At 47.7% G+C, this 16,492-nt stretch overlaps 2 protein-coding genes across 2 annotated transcripts; both read left to right on the top strand.

Annotated features, from left to right (window-relative positions):
- Positions 1-822: 822 nt before the first annotated feature.
- Positions 823-9,257, top strand: fhdc2 (FH2 domain containing 2; the record flags this gene model as incomplete). The annotated part of the gene is made up of 12 exons (XM_080527052.1): positions 823-1,311; positions 1,469-1,530; positions 3,418-3,520; positions 3,803-3,888; positions 4,245-4,345; positions 4,735-4,805; positions 5,024-5,131; positions 5,551-5,621; positions 6,308-6,425; positions 6,881-7,045; positions 7,260-7,703; positions 8,067-9,257. 12 exons carry the CDS (start codon positions 823-825, stop codon positions 9,255-9,257), a joined length of 3,009 nt encoding a protein of 1,002 aa, XP_080383178.1.
- Positions 9,258-12,555: 3,298 nt separating this feature from the next.
- On the top strand, positions 12,556-15,837 carry LOC308152983 (rho-related GTP-binding protein RhoG-like). The gene is made up of 2 exons (XM_080526060.1): positions 12,556-12,593; positions 13,159-15,837. Exon 2 carries the CDS (start codon positions 13,188-13,190, stop codon positions 13,761-13,763), a length of 576 nt encoding a protein of 191 aa, XP_080382186.1. The 5' UTR covers positions 12,556-12,593; positions 13,159-13,187; the 3' UTR covers positions 13,764-15,837.
- The last annotated feature ends 655 nt before the right edge of the window (positions 15,838-16,492 follow it).

The raw sequence follows: 16,492 nt of genomic DNA, 5'->3' as shown, positions 1-16,492 counted from the left end.
GGTTTGACTGGACAGGCAGCAGGGAGGTGTGCAGGATTAGACAAGCTGTTCTAACAGCTAGAGAGCTCTCTCTCTCTCTTTCACAGCCAGTACTTTCCCCGAAACACCTTGAACTTCCACTGCGATTTTAACCTAGGGTTACATTTTTTCAGCCTCAACTGGTTTTTAGCTTGGATCAGCTGAGAGAGTGATGCACAGACATAACAGTCATGCTAATTAAAGGACTTGAGTTGCCAGGTGTTGGGAAGTAGCTCACAGGCCATTCTCTCAGAATTCAACACAGAACTGTATTTGAATTCCTAACACCGTAGATGGACCAAATTGGCTCCTCAGCCAGCCAGTCCTCAAAACGCTATCACATCTGGTTTCATCGCACTTTACCAGGCACTGACATAATATATTATATGAGAATGTTGATGTCAGACCAAGACAGATCCTGTCTGCATGTACTGTATATATACGTCTTGTGGCCAAGTGAAATATGCAGTTTTCCCTTTCCTGTCAATCACTGATCTGGTGTGTCTCCATTAAAAGTTTCAGAGTTGATGTCCCTGTGTTGTTTTCTAGATCAGAGAGTCTGACTGAGACCAGAATCACTGTGGAGAGTCTGGCTGAGACCAGAATCACTGTGGAGAGTCTGGCTGAGACCAGAATCACTGTGGAGTCTGACTGAGACCAGAATCACTGTGGAGTCTGACTGAGACCAGAATCACTGTGGAGAGTGTAAAGGACATCTCCAGCTGAGCAGAGACTGTGAAAGCCCTGGGACTTGCCCACAGGGGCACCCTAACTCCGCCCCATCCTAAACCCCAGCTAGCCTCTATGCTCATCAATCTGACTGTGGCCAGTAAGGAGTCCCGTGCCTTTCATGGAACGCCGCCCGCCAGCCCTCGCGGTGCTCCCGTTATCGTGGAAGTGACAGCCATGGATATGCTCCCTGCCCCTGCCCCTACTCCCCCACCGCCCCTCGCTCCTCCTCCTCCACCACCACCTCCTCCTCCGCCTCCCCCCCCCCCTCCTCCCCCACCCCCTCCCTCTGTCACCTCCTCTCCCCTGTCCCGGATGGACTCGGCCCGGCGGAGCCGGCTCAGGAAGCTGAACTGGGAACGGATCCCCAAGGAGAAGGTGGAGGGGAGAAAGAGTGTGTGGAGCGGGGCGGCGACAGAGGAGGAGGAGTTCCCCATAGACCTCCACTCTCTGGATGAGCTGTTTGGCCAGAAGGACAGTAAGACTCAAGACAGGACCAGTAGCCTCAGACGCAGGTCTGCTCTGCTCCGCTGCAGGTCCCCCCAGGACAGCACCACTGACCAGGTGAGAGGGCAGGGAGAGAGGGCAGGTGGGCCTTCTATATCAACACAGGGTTGTACAGTCAGTAACCATAGAGTAAGATCACAAGATGGTGACCATGATGTCCCATGATGCCCCCTGATCATAGTGTCTTACTTGTGGTTTTTGTTTGTGCTTGCAGGTCTCACTACTGGACTCCAAGCGCAGTATGAATGTTGGAATATTTCTACGGCAGTTTAAGACGTAAGGATCTAGGTTTTTCTTTTCTTTCTTTTTTACCTGGAAGATTGTGTTTTAAATAGTCATTTAAACCATATGGTTTGTCCTTAGTAGAGGTCGAATGCATAAATCAAAAGTGCCATTAGTTTCACAAAAAGGAAACAGAAGGGTTTAGAATTACTCCCAGGGGAGCAATAGCCGACACTTGAGATGTACAGGAGAGGATGAGCTTCTGTCGAGGAACGGGGCAGGGAGTGACTGCGACAGGGGGGTGTCTGAGTGTCAGGACAGGGCACACCGGGGGTTGGGGGGCAGGGACAGGTGCAGTGTAGGTGGCATCCTGTCAGAGGAACTGGACTGGTGGGGGTGCAAGGCGGGGCTGAGATGATGGGGGTGGGGGGTGGTCACACAGAAGGGTCAAAGTTGACACCTGCTCAGAGCTTTAAAGACTGTCTCATGTAGTGTTGCCCTCTGTAGGGAGGGTCTAGGCAGCTTGTCATGTTGTGTTTTTGTCTGGCTCAAAACATGGCTATGTTTCTTTATAGTGAATGCTATCTCCTAGTTGGATGTCATGTCAGGAGAGGTAATTCAAGGCTGAATTTATTTTCGTTATTTGGAAGTGATGACTCATTGTTGATGCTGCAGATAGGATGGGTGTCTTTGTGGGTTTGGTGGTATAAATGGTGATGCCCTCTTTTGCAGAGCTGGTATGTTTTCATGCCTGCACGTGTAGACAAGAGTCTATGGGGATTCAATTGAGCGCGTCTTAATTGAAGAGCGGGCTTTTCTAAATCTGTCAGGACTTGTAGGGCCATTATGTGAAGAGGAGCCTCTTCTCTGGACACATTTGTCTTCCACAGAGCTTGTTTGCCTTCTGCTACCACACTGAGTGTTGTATGACGAGGCAGGCCTACTTTTCAAATATGGGAGTAGTTTGAACAAAGTATTTTTTTCCAGTATTAGACGTGCAATGGTACACTTCCCTACCTTTTCATTATGGCCTATGTTCAGCTGAGGGGGGTATTATTGTATTATAGTGTTCTGTTTTACATTGAAATAACTGGCTGTAGCCAACAAAGGCAATGAGTCTAAAAACAGAACTCTTTTGTTAAACTCTTTTACGTGAACCTAACGATAGAAACCCAGTTGAGTCACATGTAGTATTCTTGCTTCTGCCACTGACGTTAATGTTGTATCTGTGAGTCAGAGGAGCAGACCTACAGTAAGAGTGACTAAACAGTCCACGGGGAGAGAAATTATAAATGAGGGGAAAAGTAAAGGCCGCAGAAAGGGGGAACTGTCAGAGACTGGCTGTGTAAGTGATGAAAGGAGAGAAGCATAATGGAAACCTGTGATCGTGGTGGTGGTGGTGGTGGTGGTGGTGGGGGGGGGGGGTTTGAGCTGCATACTGGACAGATGTGTCACTTGGAGAGAGTGGGTGGAGGGGGGGGGGTCAAACAGTCAGGGGCAGCCTAGTTTCAGCTCTCTCTGATGACACCTTGACTTCCAGGCCCCTTGGTTTATGTGTGTATGTATGTGTCTGTGTCTGTGTCAATGTCTGCACTTATTTGTTGAGTGCACATGTCACACTGTGTGTCGCCAGTGTGGCGTCAAAGGCCTTTTCCCCCAACAGTCTGTCAGATAAGGGGGGGATAAGCTAGTGTGCTTGTTGACCGACCTCCCTGATCAGTGAAGAACAAAGCCTTTGCCACTCACCTTCATAAGCCATGACTGACTTTCAAACCTTTAACGGTGGATTTTTTATTTAATATCGATACATTCATGACTTACTCCTCGGTTGGGTAACGCCTGACCAAACGGCTTGACTTAATTTCCTGCTGCTGTGATGTCATGGGAGCCTGTGGGAATGGTGATGTCATACTAATGACGGGTGTTGGGGTTTTTCCACAGGGCTGCTAAGGAGATAGTGGAGGATATCAGGCAGGGGGCTGGGGAGCGCTACGGAGCAGAAAAACTATCCGAGCTCTGCAAACTGCTGCCAGACCATGAGGAGGTAAAGACCCAGCTCTGTGTGTCCTTGCTGACACACCGTAGTAGTCCCAGTGCAACAACACTCACTAGCAACCCCCCTGCCGAACCCTCTGTGGTCTGTTTCTGATTAACATGATCAAGAGTTTTGCCATTACACCATGCTGTCTATTTTTTTTTTATGTTTACTGACTAAGCATGTGTTCAAATGTTTTGCAATGACTGTCGATGTGAGATGTTGAGTTAGATTTAATTCCCAATCTGTCAAAATGGATGTCTTACTGATCGTGTCTGTCTGTTCTCGTAGGAAGCTCGTCTGAAAAGGTTCATGGGGGAGCGGAGTTGTCTTGGAGAGCCTGACCTCTTCCTGCTCCTACTGGTGGAAATCCCCAGGTACACCTCACCTACAGCCTATCATGACCTGCATCAAAAGTCAAATCATGACACAATAGTCTAGCTTATTTCAGTTTCTACCTTCTTCTTCTTACTTACTCCTGTTTTGGCAAACAACATCATTCCCCGTAGACATCTTAGTTGTCTTGCCTTAGTTTTTTTAGGGTGGATCTGTCCATCTCTTAATTATTGGTTGTGAAGTCACACTAAAAGCAGAAGCACTGGCATTTTCACAATGTGCTAACATGTTTGTGTGCATCCGATGATTGATCAGGCTAACCTCTCCCTTCTCCATCATCATCACCCCCCTCCACCCCCCACCCCCCCAAATCCTTCTCTCTCTTGGTCTCCGTTAGCTTTCGGCTGTGCTTGGATGCCATGATCCTGCAGCAGGAGTTTGACCCTGCCGTGACCTCTCTCTGTGTGGCGGCCAGATGTCTGAGGGAGGCGGCCAGAGGTAAAGCGCCAGCAGGGGGTTAGGCTACTCTCCCACCCCTTTTATGTGGCTCTTTCATTCCCCGTTAAGTGGTCTTGTTTGAGTTTAGTCTAGATAGCCTGGTTCAGAATGACGTACTGTACAGATGGGCCACAGGTGGCAAAGCCTATTTCCGCTGGGCCTAAGTTTGTTTTTTTGTAAACGGAATAGATGCATTCCCCCAAAAATATTTGAACTATCTGTTTTACTCAGTAATGTCAATATCAGACAGCTCAAACAAATGACATCTAATTGATAAATGCTCCTTAAGTTAATTAACTCTCCAGAGTTCAGTAGAAATAAGCTTATATTAAATCTTTCTATCTCTCCATCTCTCCCTCCCTCTCTCTCTCTTTCTCCCTCCCCCTTAGAGCTACTGAGCTGTCCTGAGCTGCACTCCATCCTTCGCCTGGTGCTGAAGGCTGGGAACTACATGAACGCTGTGAGTATTTCTCTTTTAATTTCTCTCTTCTTTTCTTTCACCTTCAAAGATGAAAGAGGGAGCCACCCTTTGTCTGAGAACAATGACTCGGGTGAAGGGGTCTAGGGTGTGTTCAAGAACGTCACTCTGATTCTGCACCTGGGTTTTGTAACACTGTGTTTGTTTAAGACATCACATGATGTGTGATTGTGTGAGTTTGACCTTGTGTTTGACCTCAGGGTGGGTACGCGGGGAACGCTGCTGGGTTCCGAATTGCCTCGCTGCTCAAACTGGCCGACACCAAAGCCAACAAGCCAGGCATGAACCTGCTCCACTTCGTGGCCATGGTAAGACTGGAGCTTCAGATGTAATTTGAACACATCCAAAGATGCTCTCCAGGTGCTGGACAAAGGAAACAGTTCAAAGAAAGAAAAACGAATCTGCACTTTGATTAGATGCTGGCAGAGTGCTCTTTTGTTAGACTGACAGAGCGGTTTGTTTTATTTAAAAAACACACACTGGGAGCATTCATTTTGTTTCTGTTGTAAAGAATTAATTTTGTGTTGACACAGATACAGTAAGGTATTGTTCCTATCAGAGTACATGCAAAATGTTTGTTTTGATTATTGCCTTACAATAGCCACACAAAACATGCACCTTAGAACTCGCAGTTGTACAATGATTCAGTCAGCATCAGAAAAAAATATGACAACTTCAGTCTAGCAGTGAAACAATAGCGGGGTAAACGCTGTCCATGTCTCCACAGGAAGCTGTGAAAAAGGACCAGAGTTTGCTATCGTTCCCGAGCCAACTAGGCCACGTCGGCCCCGCCTCCAGGTCAGTACCAGAACACGGATCAGACCGGGCCTCATGGCGCTCCGGGGTGGAGAAACACACAAGCCTAATCCTTACACCATCAATACTCCCCAGCTGGCTGCTAAAACACAAGCAACAATGATACTGGATGATGTATCGGAAACCTGACATGCTGTTATAAGCAATATAGCTAGCTGCCTGTTATGTGGGTCATGCAAATATTCCTATTCAAAGCCAATATCCTAGTTCTGTTGGGGTGCTGTTTCAGTCTGCTCAGTTGACTAGACGTTTTGCTTTTCTCACTAGAGCATTGTGAACACAATACCTAGGTGGGGTGGCTCCCCTTGCGGGCCTCGAGTTGCCTTCCAGTTAGTCATTTCAGATGGCTGAGTTGCAGCTTACTGTTGCTGGGTCAGAGCCAAAGACTGGGTTGTGGTCCAAGACTATTAATGTGGTCCATCACAGGAAAAGCTGTATGTAGGTCACATCACCAAAACATTTGGGGTTAACCACTGCTATTAATCACTCTGAATGAAATCATCTTCCAAATCAATGGTTTCCAAATGGTGAGCCACAGTTGGTCCCTCGCAGATGGGGGTAACATATTTTTTTGTTTTTAAAGGCTTGGGGAAAGGAAAAAAAGCAACGCATATTTTGGGTATGACTGTTGTAAATGAGTGTAATGTAATGTAGCTGTCTGTCCCCAGGCTGTGTGAGGACTCTGTGGTGGAGGAGCTGTCGAGGTTACACAGCCGCGTGGCTTCCCTCAGGATCCATGCCCAGACGGAGGCGGAGATCCAACAGCAGACGCAGCCCTTCTTGGAGGTACTGGGACTTACACTGATCTAGAACGCTGGTCTAGAACTCACACTAGTCTAGAACTCACACTAGTCTAGAACACTGATCTAGCATTCAAACAGATCTAGAACACTGGTCTAGAACTCACACTGGTGTAGAACACTCATCTAGCTTTTACACTGATCTAACGTCCACACTGATCTAGAACAGTGTGTCTTCTGTACGCCACATGGGCCTAGTGGTGTAACAATGTCAGCCAGATGGGAACATTTAGGATTTATGTGTCTGACACAAACAGAACCACAATTGTAATTATATTTTTATTATTTATGTAATTAAATTCTTTATTGTTATCCAACTATTTTGTTTATGCCTGTGCTTTGTTATGTGTGACACTGCTTTTGAATTTGTTCTCCTTTTATGGTTGAAATTCTTCACCCAATGTGATCGTCATCACCCCCCCGCTTTGTCTCTGTGTATAGGTGGCTGAGGAACGACTGAAAGAGGCGGAAGATGAAATTGAGGGGATGAGGATGTCCAGTCAGGCTCTGGTGGAGTTCTTCTGTGAGGACGACAGCACGTTTAAACTGGAGGAGGCCTGCAAGGTCTTCCACTCCTTCTGTCTCCGCTTCCAAAGAGCTGTCCAGGTGAGACACTGACTTCCTGCTATCTATAGCAGACAGACTCCATGACAGATCCACTTGCCTTGGGAAGATCATAGACACTGCATAGTTTGACTCTCTCCCTCTCTCTGTCCACGCTCCCTTTTTTCCCCTCTCTCTTTTTTTCTTTCTCTGTCTCTCTCTCTCTCTGTCTCTCTCTCTCTGTCTCTTTCTCTCTCTCCCTCTGCCTGTCCTTCAGGAGAACGCAGAGCGTGAACAGAAGGAGCAGAGGCGTATGGAGCGTGAGCGTGAGATCGGAGAGAAGCGGCGTTCTGTGGCGGTGTGTACGGGGCTGGAGCTGGGTCCGGGCCTGGCCGTGGGCCTGGTTCGGGAGTCCAACGGTCCTGGACAGGAACCTGACGACCTGGAAAGAACCCTGGAGAACCTGAGTCACGGCTGGGGCCGACGTAGCCTCAGGAACCCGGAGCACAACCGCAGACACTCTCACCACTTCAACAGCTACACGGCCCATCTCCAGGCCACCTCCCTGCTCGGCACCTCCCCTACATCGCCCACCTTCCACCCCTCCAACCTCCAGACCTCCCCCGACCACCATCCTTCCACCGGCCCCACATCCCCCCATGGCCCACAGGGGATACAGAGAGAGACCGAACACGGGCGACTCCAGACCGACAGCCAGACGGTGAGACCCGTTCAAGTCTCACAAAGTCAACATGAACAGACTTTCACTCAAAGCCAACATGGCCGTAGCTACAATGTCACACAAAACGGACACGACAGTATTGCTTTTGGCTCACAACAACCCCAACATGAACTGGTTACTAAAGTCACGCAAACACAACATGGACCGACAGCTCGAGTGACCCAAACCTCTCATGAACGGACAGCTGATGTCACTCATAACCAGCGGGCAATGGCCTCTGTGTCCACGTCTAGTCGCCACATTTCAAACCCTACCACTACTTCTGCCCACAGTTTTAGGAGCCAGAACACCACAGTTAGACAGAGATATGGCCTACCAGTGGCTGATACACACGTTTCTCAGGCCCAGCTTACAGACTCATCAGTGAGCACACCAGATCAGGACCTTGTCCCCAAGTTTAAAAATTCAAAGTTTGTCAATAGAACGTCTTCCACCACGACACTCGGGGCCTTCAGTCCCTTAGCGCATCAGGCACCTGAGAGCGAATCGGAGTCGTCCATGAACTCCGATTTCACAGGTGGCATCCAATCACGATCACAGGAGGCAGAGAGAGACAATGAACCCACAGCAGGAAGTGGTGCTTCACAGCTGAGGATTTCACTCGAGGGGGGAGTAGTCAAGCAGACAGAACCAGAGACGGCCTCTACACCGGCGGAGGAAAACTGGCTGCCACCCAACCTACCACTGAGCCCACAGCGGGCACAGGAGTGCCCAGACCTGCCCACCTGCCCGGAGAGGGACAGGTCGCACCACCGGGTGGGCGAGACACTAGAGTGCCACACCCTGGTGAGAGGCCTGCGCTCCTACGATACCCTGTCCCCTCCCCCAACCGTACCTCTCCCGAGAGCCCCCCCCAGCCTCTGCTCCAAGTGGAGAAAAGAGAGGGAGTCGAAGGGGGGGGCGAGGGAGGGGCCAGGGTCTCCTGTCGCAAAGGAGAACTCTCTAACCGCTAAGACCCCAGTAAGAGGAGGGGCTAAGAGGGGACTGGTGCCCCATGCGGGCACAGCCAACAACATCGGCATCCCTAGGGTGCGTCCCAAACCAGAGCAGGCAGCCTCTGGGAGTGTCTCCAACCCTATGGAGCGGCCGACTACACCACGATCCGCCCGTCTGGCCTTACCGCGCAGCGCTTCCATGCGCTCCTCTCCCATCACGCGGACGCTAAGTGTCCAAGGGGATGTAAAGCGCAGCAGCAGCGCGAGGGAGAGGCCCAAGGGCGCGAGTGAACCACAGGCCACAGTGAAACCACCCAACAGCAGCACCCAGCCAGCCTTCATCAGGGGCTCCCCACTGCGTGTGTCCAAGCGCGTGGCCCCCAACTCTGAGACCCGGCCCTCCTCCTCCTCTCATCCTCGTTCTACCCACAGCCCCTCGTCCGCTATGGCGAAGACCATCCGCACCACGGTTATCGCTGCAGCCAGGAACAAAACAGCCAAGACCAGTACAGAGACCACTGCCGCCGGCTCTAAGATCCCCACAGTGACACGTATCTCTGGCCCCAAAATACCCCGCCCTGCCCCCCTCTGGAAGTGATGGCAGACTATACCGACTCACAGTTTTACACCGCAGACTGTGGACTAAACACACATTCATGTGTGCATGTGTCAGGGTCTGCACAGACGTGTGTGTCAATGAATGAATTGTAAGTGACCACACTCTATTGGATCTGTCCATGCAGTTCCTCTGCTGATCCATTTAGACTCACTCTACTCAGCTCTCGTCTAAGAATCTAGGGGATGTTTATTCAGTACCTCTCTAAAGTAGTGCCATTAAGGATATACAAAGTACCCTCTAGTTCCTCTCCTCCACTAGAAAGGGGTCAAATAAGTGCCACTCAAACTAGATGTATCCATTTACTGAGTCTCATGGGCTAGTTGCCGTACGGTATATAGAAATGCACTGCCCTCTACTCTATACACTACCTCCATTAAGTAATGTCCTGTGCAGGCAACAGGGCACTTCAAGCGCACACATACACACACACACACACACACACACACACCTGGTCTTTCTAGAAAATAGCTTAAATGCCAACCACCCAATGTGCCTCTGAACCTCATTTGTCTCAAGTAGATTGTAGCTCAGGAGTCTGTCAGATTCAGATGAATCGTGCCATTTTGAATAATTTGCCATCCATGTCCATCCTGAGTGCCATTGTTGTCCAACACATCCCACTAGTCAGTTCTTTATTTGGCCACACGTCATTTACATGTTTACTGTGTATGTAGGTCTTGAGGGTTGATTGATTTAACTCTGTATGTACTTTGTTAAATTACTCTGTAATTTGCCCTCATTGAGCATTATCAGGGCAATCTTTGGCCCAATCAGCAATCGTTATGACATTGAACCGACTCATTCTGAAGCACTTTACAAACTGAGGAGGTGGGCATCTTTGGGATGCTCACTGTAACTCTACTGCTGACATTTGTTTTGTTTTTGTTTTTTCTTAACTTAATTTGAATGGCATGAGTTGTTTTCCATTGTAACGTGTATGCATTTGTAAATAAGAGAAGATAAAATAAAGATGGTAATCAGACTCGTGTTGTAGTTGTCTGTGTGCATGTGCAAATGACCTCATAAATGTGCTTAGTAAGGCAATGTGTATGTACAGCTGCTATTTTGTGACTTTTGTAACACACACACACACACACACACTGTCTACAGTATATCATGATGGTAACTTCTGAGTTTATTTAGAGAGAGCAGTCTGATTACCCAGACTGGCTCATTTTCAAGACCCTGAGACTTCCTCCTCCATAGCTGTCTTGCTTCAACCATCCATTGTCCCCCTGCGCTTCAGCCTCCACTCAATGTCTCCCTTTATTTTCTCTCCCTCTCTCCTCCATCTCTTCCATCACTTGACAGTCACCCCCTCAGCCTGTAGCCGTTGTCATGGAGATGCTACAGGCGTCCTGGGGAATCTCCTAGCAGAATGGGGGGGGTGGGGGTGAGGAGCGGGGGTGTATATGGACGTAGGCTCCCAGTGGGAAAGCGCTCTTTATAGGTCACAGTGACGCCAGATCTCTTGGGAAAGGCAATAAACCGGTGCCTCTTTGTGTTCCGAGTGTCCGGTTGACGGCCAGGGGTGGCCTCTTAACCCCCATCAGTGTATAGATGTGACATCATCAACAGGTCTCCTACAGTGCGCTGAAAATAGTCTGGTGGCTTTCTCCTCCTCCTCCTCCTCCTCGTCTCCTTTCCTGGGTCTGCACTGTTCTAAGAACACAGGTTATGGTGAGAGCAGTGTGTTTGGAGTTGAGCAGGATCATTGCTGCTGATGTGGGAGAGGAGGTGAGGAAAGGAGGCGACTCTGGACTGTTGTGACAACACTGGTGTCTCGGGCTTGTGTGTCATGTCTGTGACCTCCTGTCCATCAATGTCAGCATCGTAAGATAGATAGATAGGGGGCTTAGGTGGCGTAGCGGGTTAAGCGCTGACCATGTAACCGCAGGGTCCCCGGTCTGATTCCGGCCGGGGACATATCCTGCATGTCATCCCTCCTCTCTCTCTCACCCATCCTTCCTGTCTAAATCTTCACTGTAACTGTCAATAAAAAATAAAAATATGAGTGGGACTGCCCCACTCAGAAAAAAATCCTTAAAAAAAAAAAAAGATAGATAGATACTGTAGGTACTTTATTGATTCCCGAGGAGAAATTAAGGCGTTACAGCAGCACACACATCACAAACAACAACAACAACAAAATAAAGTAACAATAGAATAATATAATATAAAATAGGACATTCTGAACATTCTATACAGTAAGAACAGTCCAGTATGATTTACCATCCCCCAGCCTGACTCTACTCACCCTGAACGAGCCAGCTGGAGGAGGAGTTGTACTTCTGCGGTTGTCTTATTGCGGAGTAAGCGCAGATGTCAAGAATTAAGAATTGTCTTTAAACATGTACTTGGTTTGGATGGAACTTGAAGACATAAGGAGTCCCTGGACCCAGTATTTCAAAATGTTTAATGTGGACCAGAATGATTCAGATACTTGTTTGCTATCCAGGATCAGAACAAAATGTTTGATTTCCCCTATACTACTCAAAATCTGGCAGATAGATCTGATCCTGGATAGCAAAAAAAGAATCCGGATCATTCTGATTGAGATTAAGATTTTTGAAATACTGGATAGCCTACTTGGACTTTACCAGTGAGAACATGTTAGTGAGTCTGTTCTCTTGAGGAAACTCACCCCTCACTCACCCCTGAGACATAGGTATTCTTGCACTCTGTAATCTTAGCGGTTTGAAATTATGACAAGCAAAGTGCTCATTTTGACTCTCGGTCAAGGGGTCATGTTTGGATTAGGGCCCAACGAATAAAACAGATGTGTGTTTATGTAGGCCTCCTGACCATAAGCTTGATAATAAGGTTATTCGGCTGTGGGAACCCTTTAGGAACCCTTTTATTATGCAGTAGTAGAACCCTTTTTGGGTTCCATGTAGAACCCTCTGTGGAAAGTGTTCTACATGAAGGGTTCTACTGTGCATGGGTTCCTGGTGTTTTCTGAAAAGAGAACCCTTTTTAAATTGTTTTATTCTAAGAGTGCCCTTAACCAGGCCTACTGGTGAGGGAGTGACTAGGAAAGACAGACACATATCAACACCATAGTGCCACCCACCCAGAGCCATAGCACAGAGAAGGAGCCATAAAAACACTCAATTATCTTTGGCCATACTGTATTATTGCATTGACTCTGGCGCCACCTAGTGCGAAATGAACGAACTCGCCTCATACTGAGGAAAAACTACAACTACCGTGATAGTCGACGTCGAATGCATTTTGGACAGCTCCCCGGATGCTCGCTGCTGTTTTGACTGTACCAGTAACCAGGCTAAAGAGAGCACTTAGTCCAAAGAGGCGGTATGTTTCATGTAACACTTTTTGAATTTTGATTCAAATTGGCTAGTTATCACAAACCTTTCATGTAGCCGTAGATAAGGGTATTGAGTGTGTGTAAAGTATGGCAGGTGTAATTTCGTTGTTTTCAGTAAGTGGAAACTTTAAAACTTGACTTGCTAAGTTGCTAGCTTGCTGGCTAGTTCCCTAGCTGTCCCTGCTAGCTGGGAACGCCTAGACCTAGAGAAGAAGTTGGCCAACTTGCTATGACAACAATATTGTTTTTGTCAGCTTTGTAATGTTATTCCACTAGGCTATTTGTTATAGATTATGCATGAGGATATGATCATTACCTTACAGAAGAACATCAAGCAGAAGTTAGTTGATATTTATAAGTATTTCTCTTTCTGAAGTTAGGTGTGTTGAGAGTACCAGATTGTGGACCTTGGCTGACAGTTGAGTGAGTGAACCGTGACTGTCAGATTCAACGGACATTCATAACTAACTAGGCCTAGTTGTTTGGGACTTTCGGAAGTAACCCCACTGAGGAACGTTAATTACCTACATTTCCCATGCACTTTGTAACCAGGTGCTGCAGCCCGTGTGGTTGAAGGCAGGATGCAGACCATAAAGTGTGTGGTGGTGGGGGACGGGGCTGTCGGTAAAACCTGCCTCCTTATCTCTTACACCACCAATGCCTTCCCCGAGGAGTACATCCCCACCGTGTTCGACAACTACAGCGCCCAGATGAGCGTGGACGGACGCACCGTCAGCCTCAACCTGTGGGACACGGCGGGTCAGGAGGAGTACGACCGCCTGCGTACCCTCTCCTACCCCCAGACCAACGTTTTCATCATCTGCTTCTCCATCGGCAGCCCTTCGTCCCACGCCAACGTCCGACACAAGTGGCACCCGGAGGTGTCGCACCACTGCCCCAACGTGCCCATCCTCCTGGTGGGGACCAAGAGGGACCTGAGGGGGGACGGGGAGACGGTGAAGAAGCTGAAGGAGCAGGGCCTGGCTCCGACCACTCTGCAGCAGGGGAGCGGTCTGGCCAAGCAGATCGGGGCGGTCAAGTACATGGAGTGCTCCGCTCTGCTGCAGGAGGGAGTCAGGGAGGTGTTCGCCGAGGCCGTCAGGGCCGTGTTGAATCCGGTCGCCAAAAAAACCGCCAAGAAGTGTGTGCTGTTGTAATGGATGGACTGGACTGTAGAGGGAGAGGTACAGAGAGAGAGAGAGAAAGAGAGAGAGCGAGAGAGAGAGAGAGGGCAGAGGTACAGAGGTACAGACAGAAAGAGAGGGAGGGAGAGAGAGAGGGGGAGAGAGAGAGAGAGAGAGAGAGGGGGGGGGGGGAGGGGGGGAAGGCTGGGGTTTGGTCAGTGGATGGCTGGACTCAGCTCACCAACAGTGTAGACTCTTAATTCAGCTCCTCTCTTGGTTTCACTCCTCTCTATCTCTATCTAGTCTTTTTCTCTCTTCCTTGATCTCTTGGGATGTTATTCCACACCTATCACCAACGTGAAAATACAGATGTGCCAATACAACAGCAATGGGGCAGGCTTCTGCTCTCTTTTCTTCTGTAATCTCAAAAAAAAAAATCACTTGATTTTCTTAGACATGCTTGAAAGGTGCATATGCCCAAGCTTTGTAAATTGCCTTATTTGTTTTGTCAGGTCCCACGCCTTAAGATTGCTGATATTTACTCAAGCCATAATGAAAGACTGCAGATGTGCATAGTAATGACTGGAGAGATGAACGCTGCCTCAGTCAAGGTAGAAGAATCAGAACTACCTCATCCTCTCTCCCAGGGTGCATCTCAATAGTCTAATGTGGCTACCTCACCTGAATTTGCCTGCACCCATACAGGTTTAAAGAAAAATAATAGAATAAATATGCAACGAGCGGTGGCGGAAGAAGTCAAAATAAGATGTCAGGCGATTGAGATGCACCCATGGTTTCCCAGGCCTACGTCAAGTCCAAGTCCTTAGAGATGCAGTTCCTCCTGTGCTCAGTGAGTGTGAGTGTGAGTGTGAGGACACTGTTGGGCTGCTGGCCTGCTCCACAAAGCTCTTGCACGCATGGACGAGTCTTGGCACTCTCAGATAAGTCAAACCATTAAACCCAGCCAACCGTTTGTCCTCTCCTGTAATGGAGGTGCAGGTGTCTATGCCAGTCAGATGTTAACCCACCATCCGCTGGTACTAACTGGATTTGTCTTGCTTTCACATGATAGAGACAGTCTGTCTATTGATTCTGATAGTGAAATGTTATGTTCGTCGTGCCTGTGACTGATACATCAAGTGCTGTTTGAACCACTGCTGAAGATACTTCAGCTTTAGTACAGGTTTTGGGGCGTCTTTTTCTCTTCTTGAGTTGGCGAGCGTGCCGTTAAGATTGTTGTTTTTAAATGGTTATTGATCCAGGTACGTACGGCCAAAGCCAGGGAGTGAGGGAATGAGAATTCTCAGGGAATGAGAATAATTCATTGATTGGTTGGAATGTTGTGTGGATGATGGTGAGATGAACGATAAAATGACATCAAGTGCTGGTCTTAGTTTTAGTTATTTATGTCAATAACATTTTCTGTGCCTTACATTGTACATGATTTGCTATGCTTTGACAATATGTTCTTTTAATCTACGTAATTGATTCCAAATTGGTTATGTGCCAGGGCTCTTGAACCTGGCTGACAGTGTAGCTATATTGTTCTCTCCTCCAGAGGTGTTGGTTAGCGCAGATGTTTCCTCTGAGAACAACCACAGTGTCATAACTGACTCACGGCTCTGTGTATCTGGAAAGCCCCCTCTCCCCTCAGCCCTCTCCCACACAGCGGCAAGTTGATGTTAAAGTGACCTTTTATCTGGTCAGGTGCCTTATCGCAGCCGAAAACCATACCAAAGCTCTAATTCCAAACCAAAGCTCCTTATCAAACGGCTGCAGTTTCAATGAAACCCCCCTCCGATACTTGATTTAAGGACTTAATTCCTCAGCATAGCTGAGCCGTGTGTGATATCTTCAGAAGGTTTTTAACAATGCCTCCTGCCTGGAAGACGAACGCCCTCTCAGCCCACACTGACTCAGATGCATAACTGACATCAGAGAAGTGGTGTGTGTCTGTGGTGCACTTACTTGTCCTCCTTCAGTGTTTCTAACCAGATTATGGTTTACATCCTGCAACATACTGGTGCATTGATGCGCTAACTGACATGTAACTTGTGGCAGAAAATATGACCACGGATTATATATCTATATACAGTACCAGTCAAAAGTTTGGACACACTTTCCCATTCAATTGAATCGGGAAGTGTGTCCAAACTTTTGACTGGTACTATATATATATATATATATATATATATATATTTGTTTGTATATATCGTTCGAGATAGTTTGCATGATTTATTTTTAAATAGGCTTTTAGGGCACTCTAAAGTAAGTACTTTTTTATATCCACGATCTCTCATGTCATGAGTATGAAAGCCGAAGCCCAAGAAGCAATAAACGTCATTCCTTTTTTAATATTATTTTTAAAATAATTGTATTCAGACTGACAGGGCAATTTAATATGATAAACCTTAACCACAGTTATTTTCAAATGGAAGTGAGTGAAAAATGGAAAAAAATTCAGAAATGAAAACCTCGATTGTGAATGATGTGGAAATGATGAGAGATGACGTTTTCTTTCTGTGACTGTGGAAGATTGACTGTGAGAGAATGAAAGAGGGATGAAAGAGTGTCAGCGAGCTTGTTTTTCTACTGTGTCCTCATTTCACAAACATGCGGTCGAAACGGAATCCACCTGTGGCGTCTCTCCGTCTGTGTCCCTGAGCTGTTTGTATGCAACTGTGTGTATGTGTGTGTTTGTGGTACTACATTTATACACTGGGAACTTGATTTGTAGAAATTATTTTCAAATTTTTGTATAT

Source organism: Nansenia antarctica (genome assembly GCF_963989245.1).
Source record: "Nansenia antarctica genome assembly, chromosome: 3".
Taxonomy (NCBI): domain Eukaryota; kingdom Metazoa; phylum Chordata; class Actinopteri; order Argentiniformes; family Microstomatidae; genus Nansenia; species Nansenia antarctica.
This window is presented reverse-complemented; position numbering and strand designations above follow the sequence as displayed.

Bases quoted from the DNA above. Each gene is read 5' to 3' on its own strand.
- LOC308152983 (XM_080526060.1), top strand. From the start codon at position 13,188: ATGCAGACCATAAAGTGTGTGGTGGTGGGGGACGGGGCTGTCGGTAAA.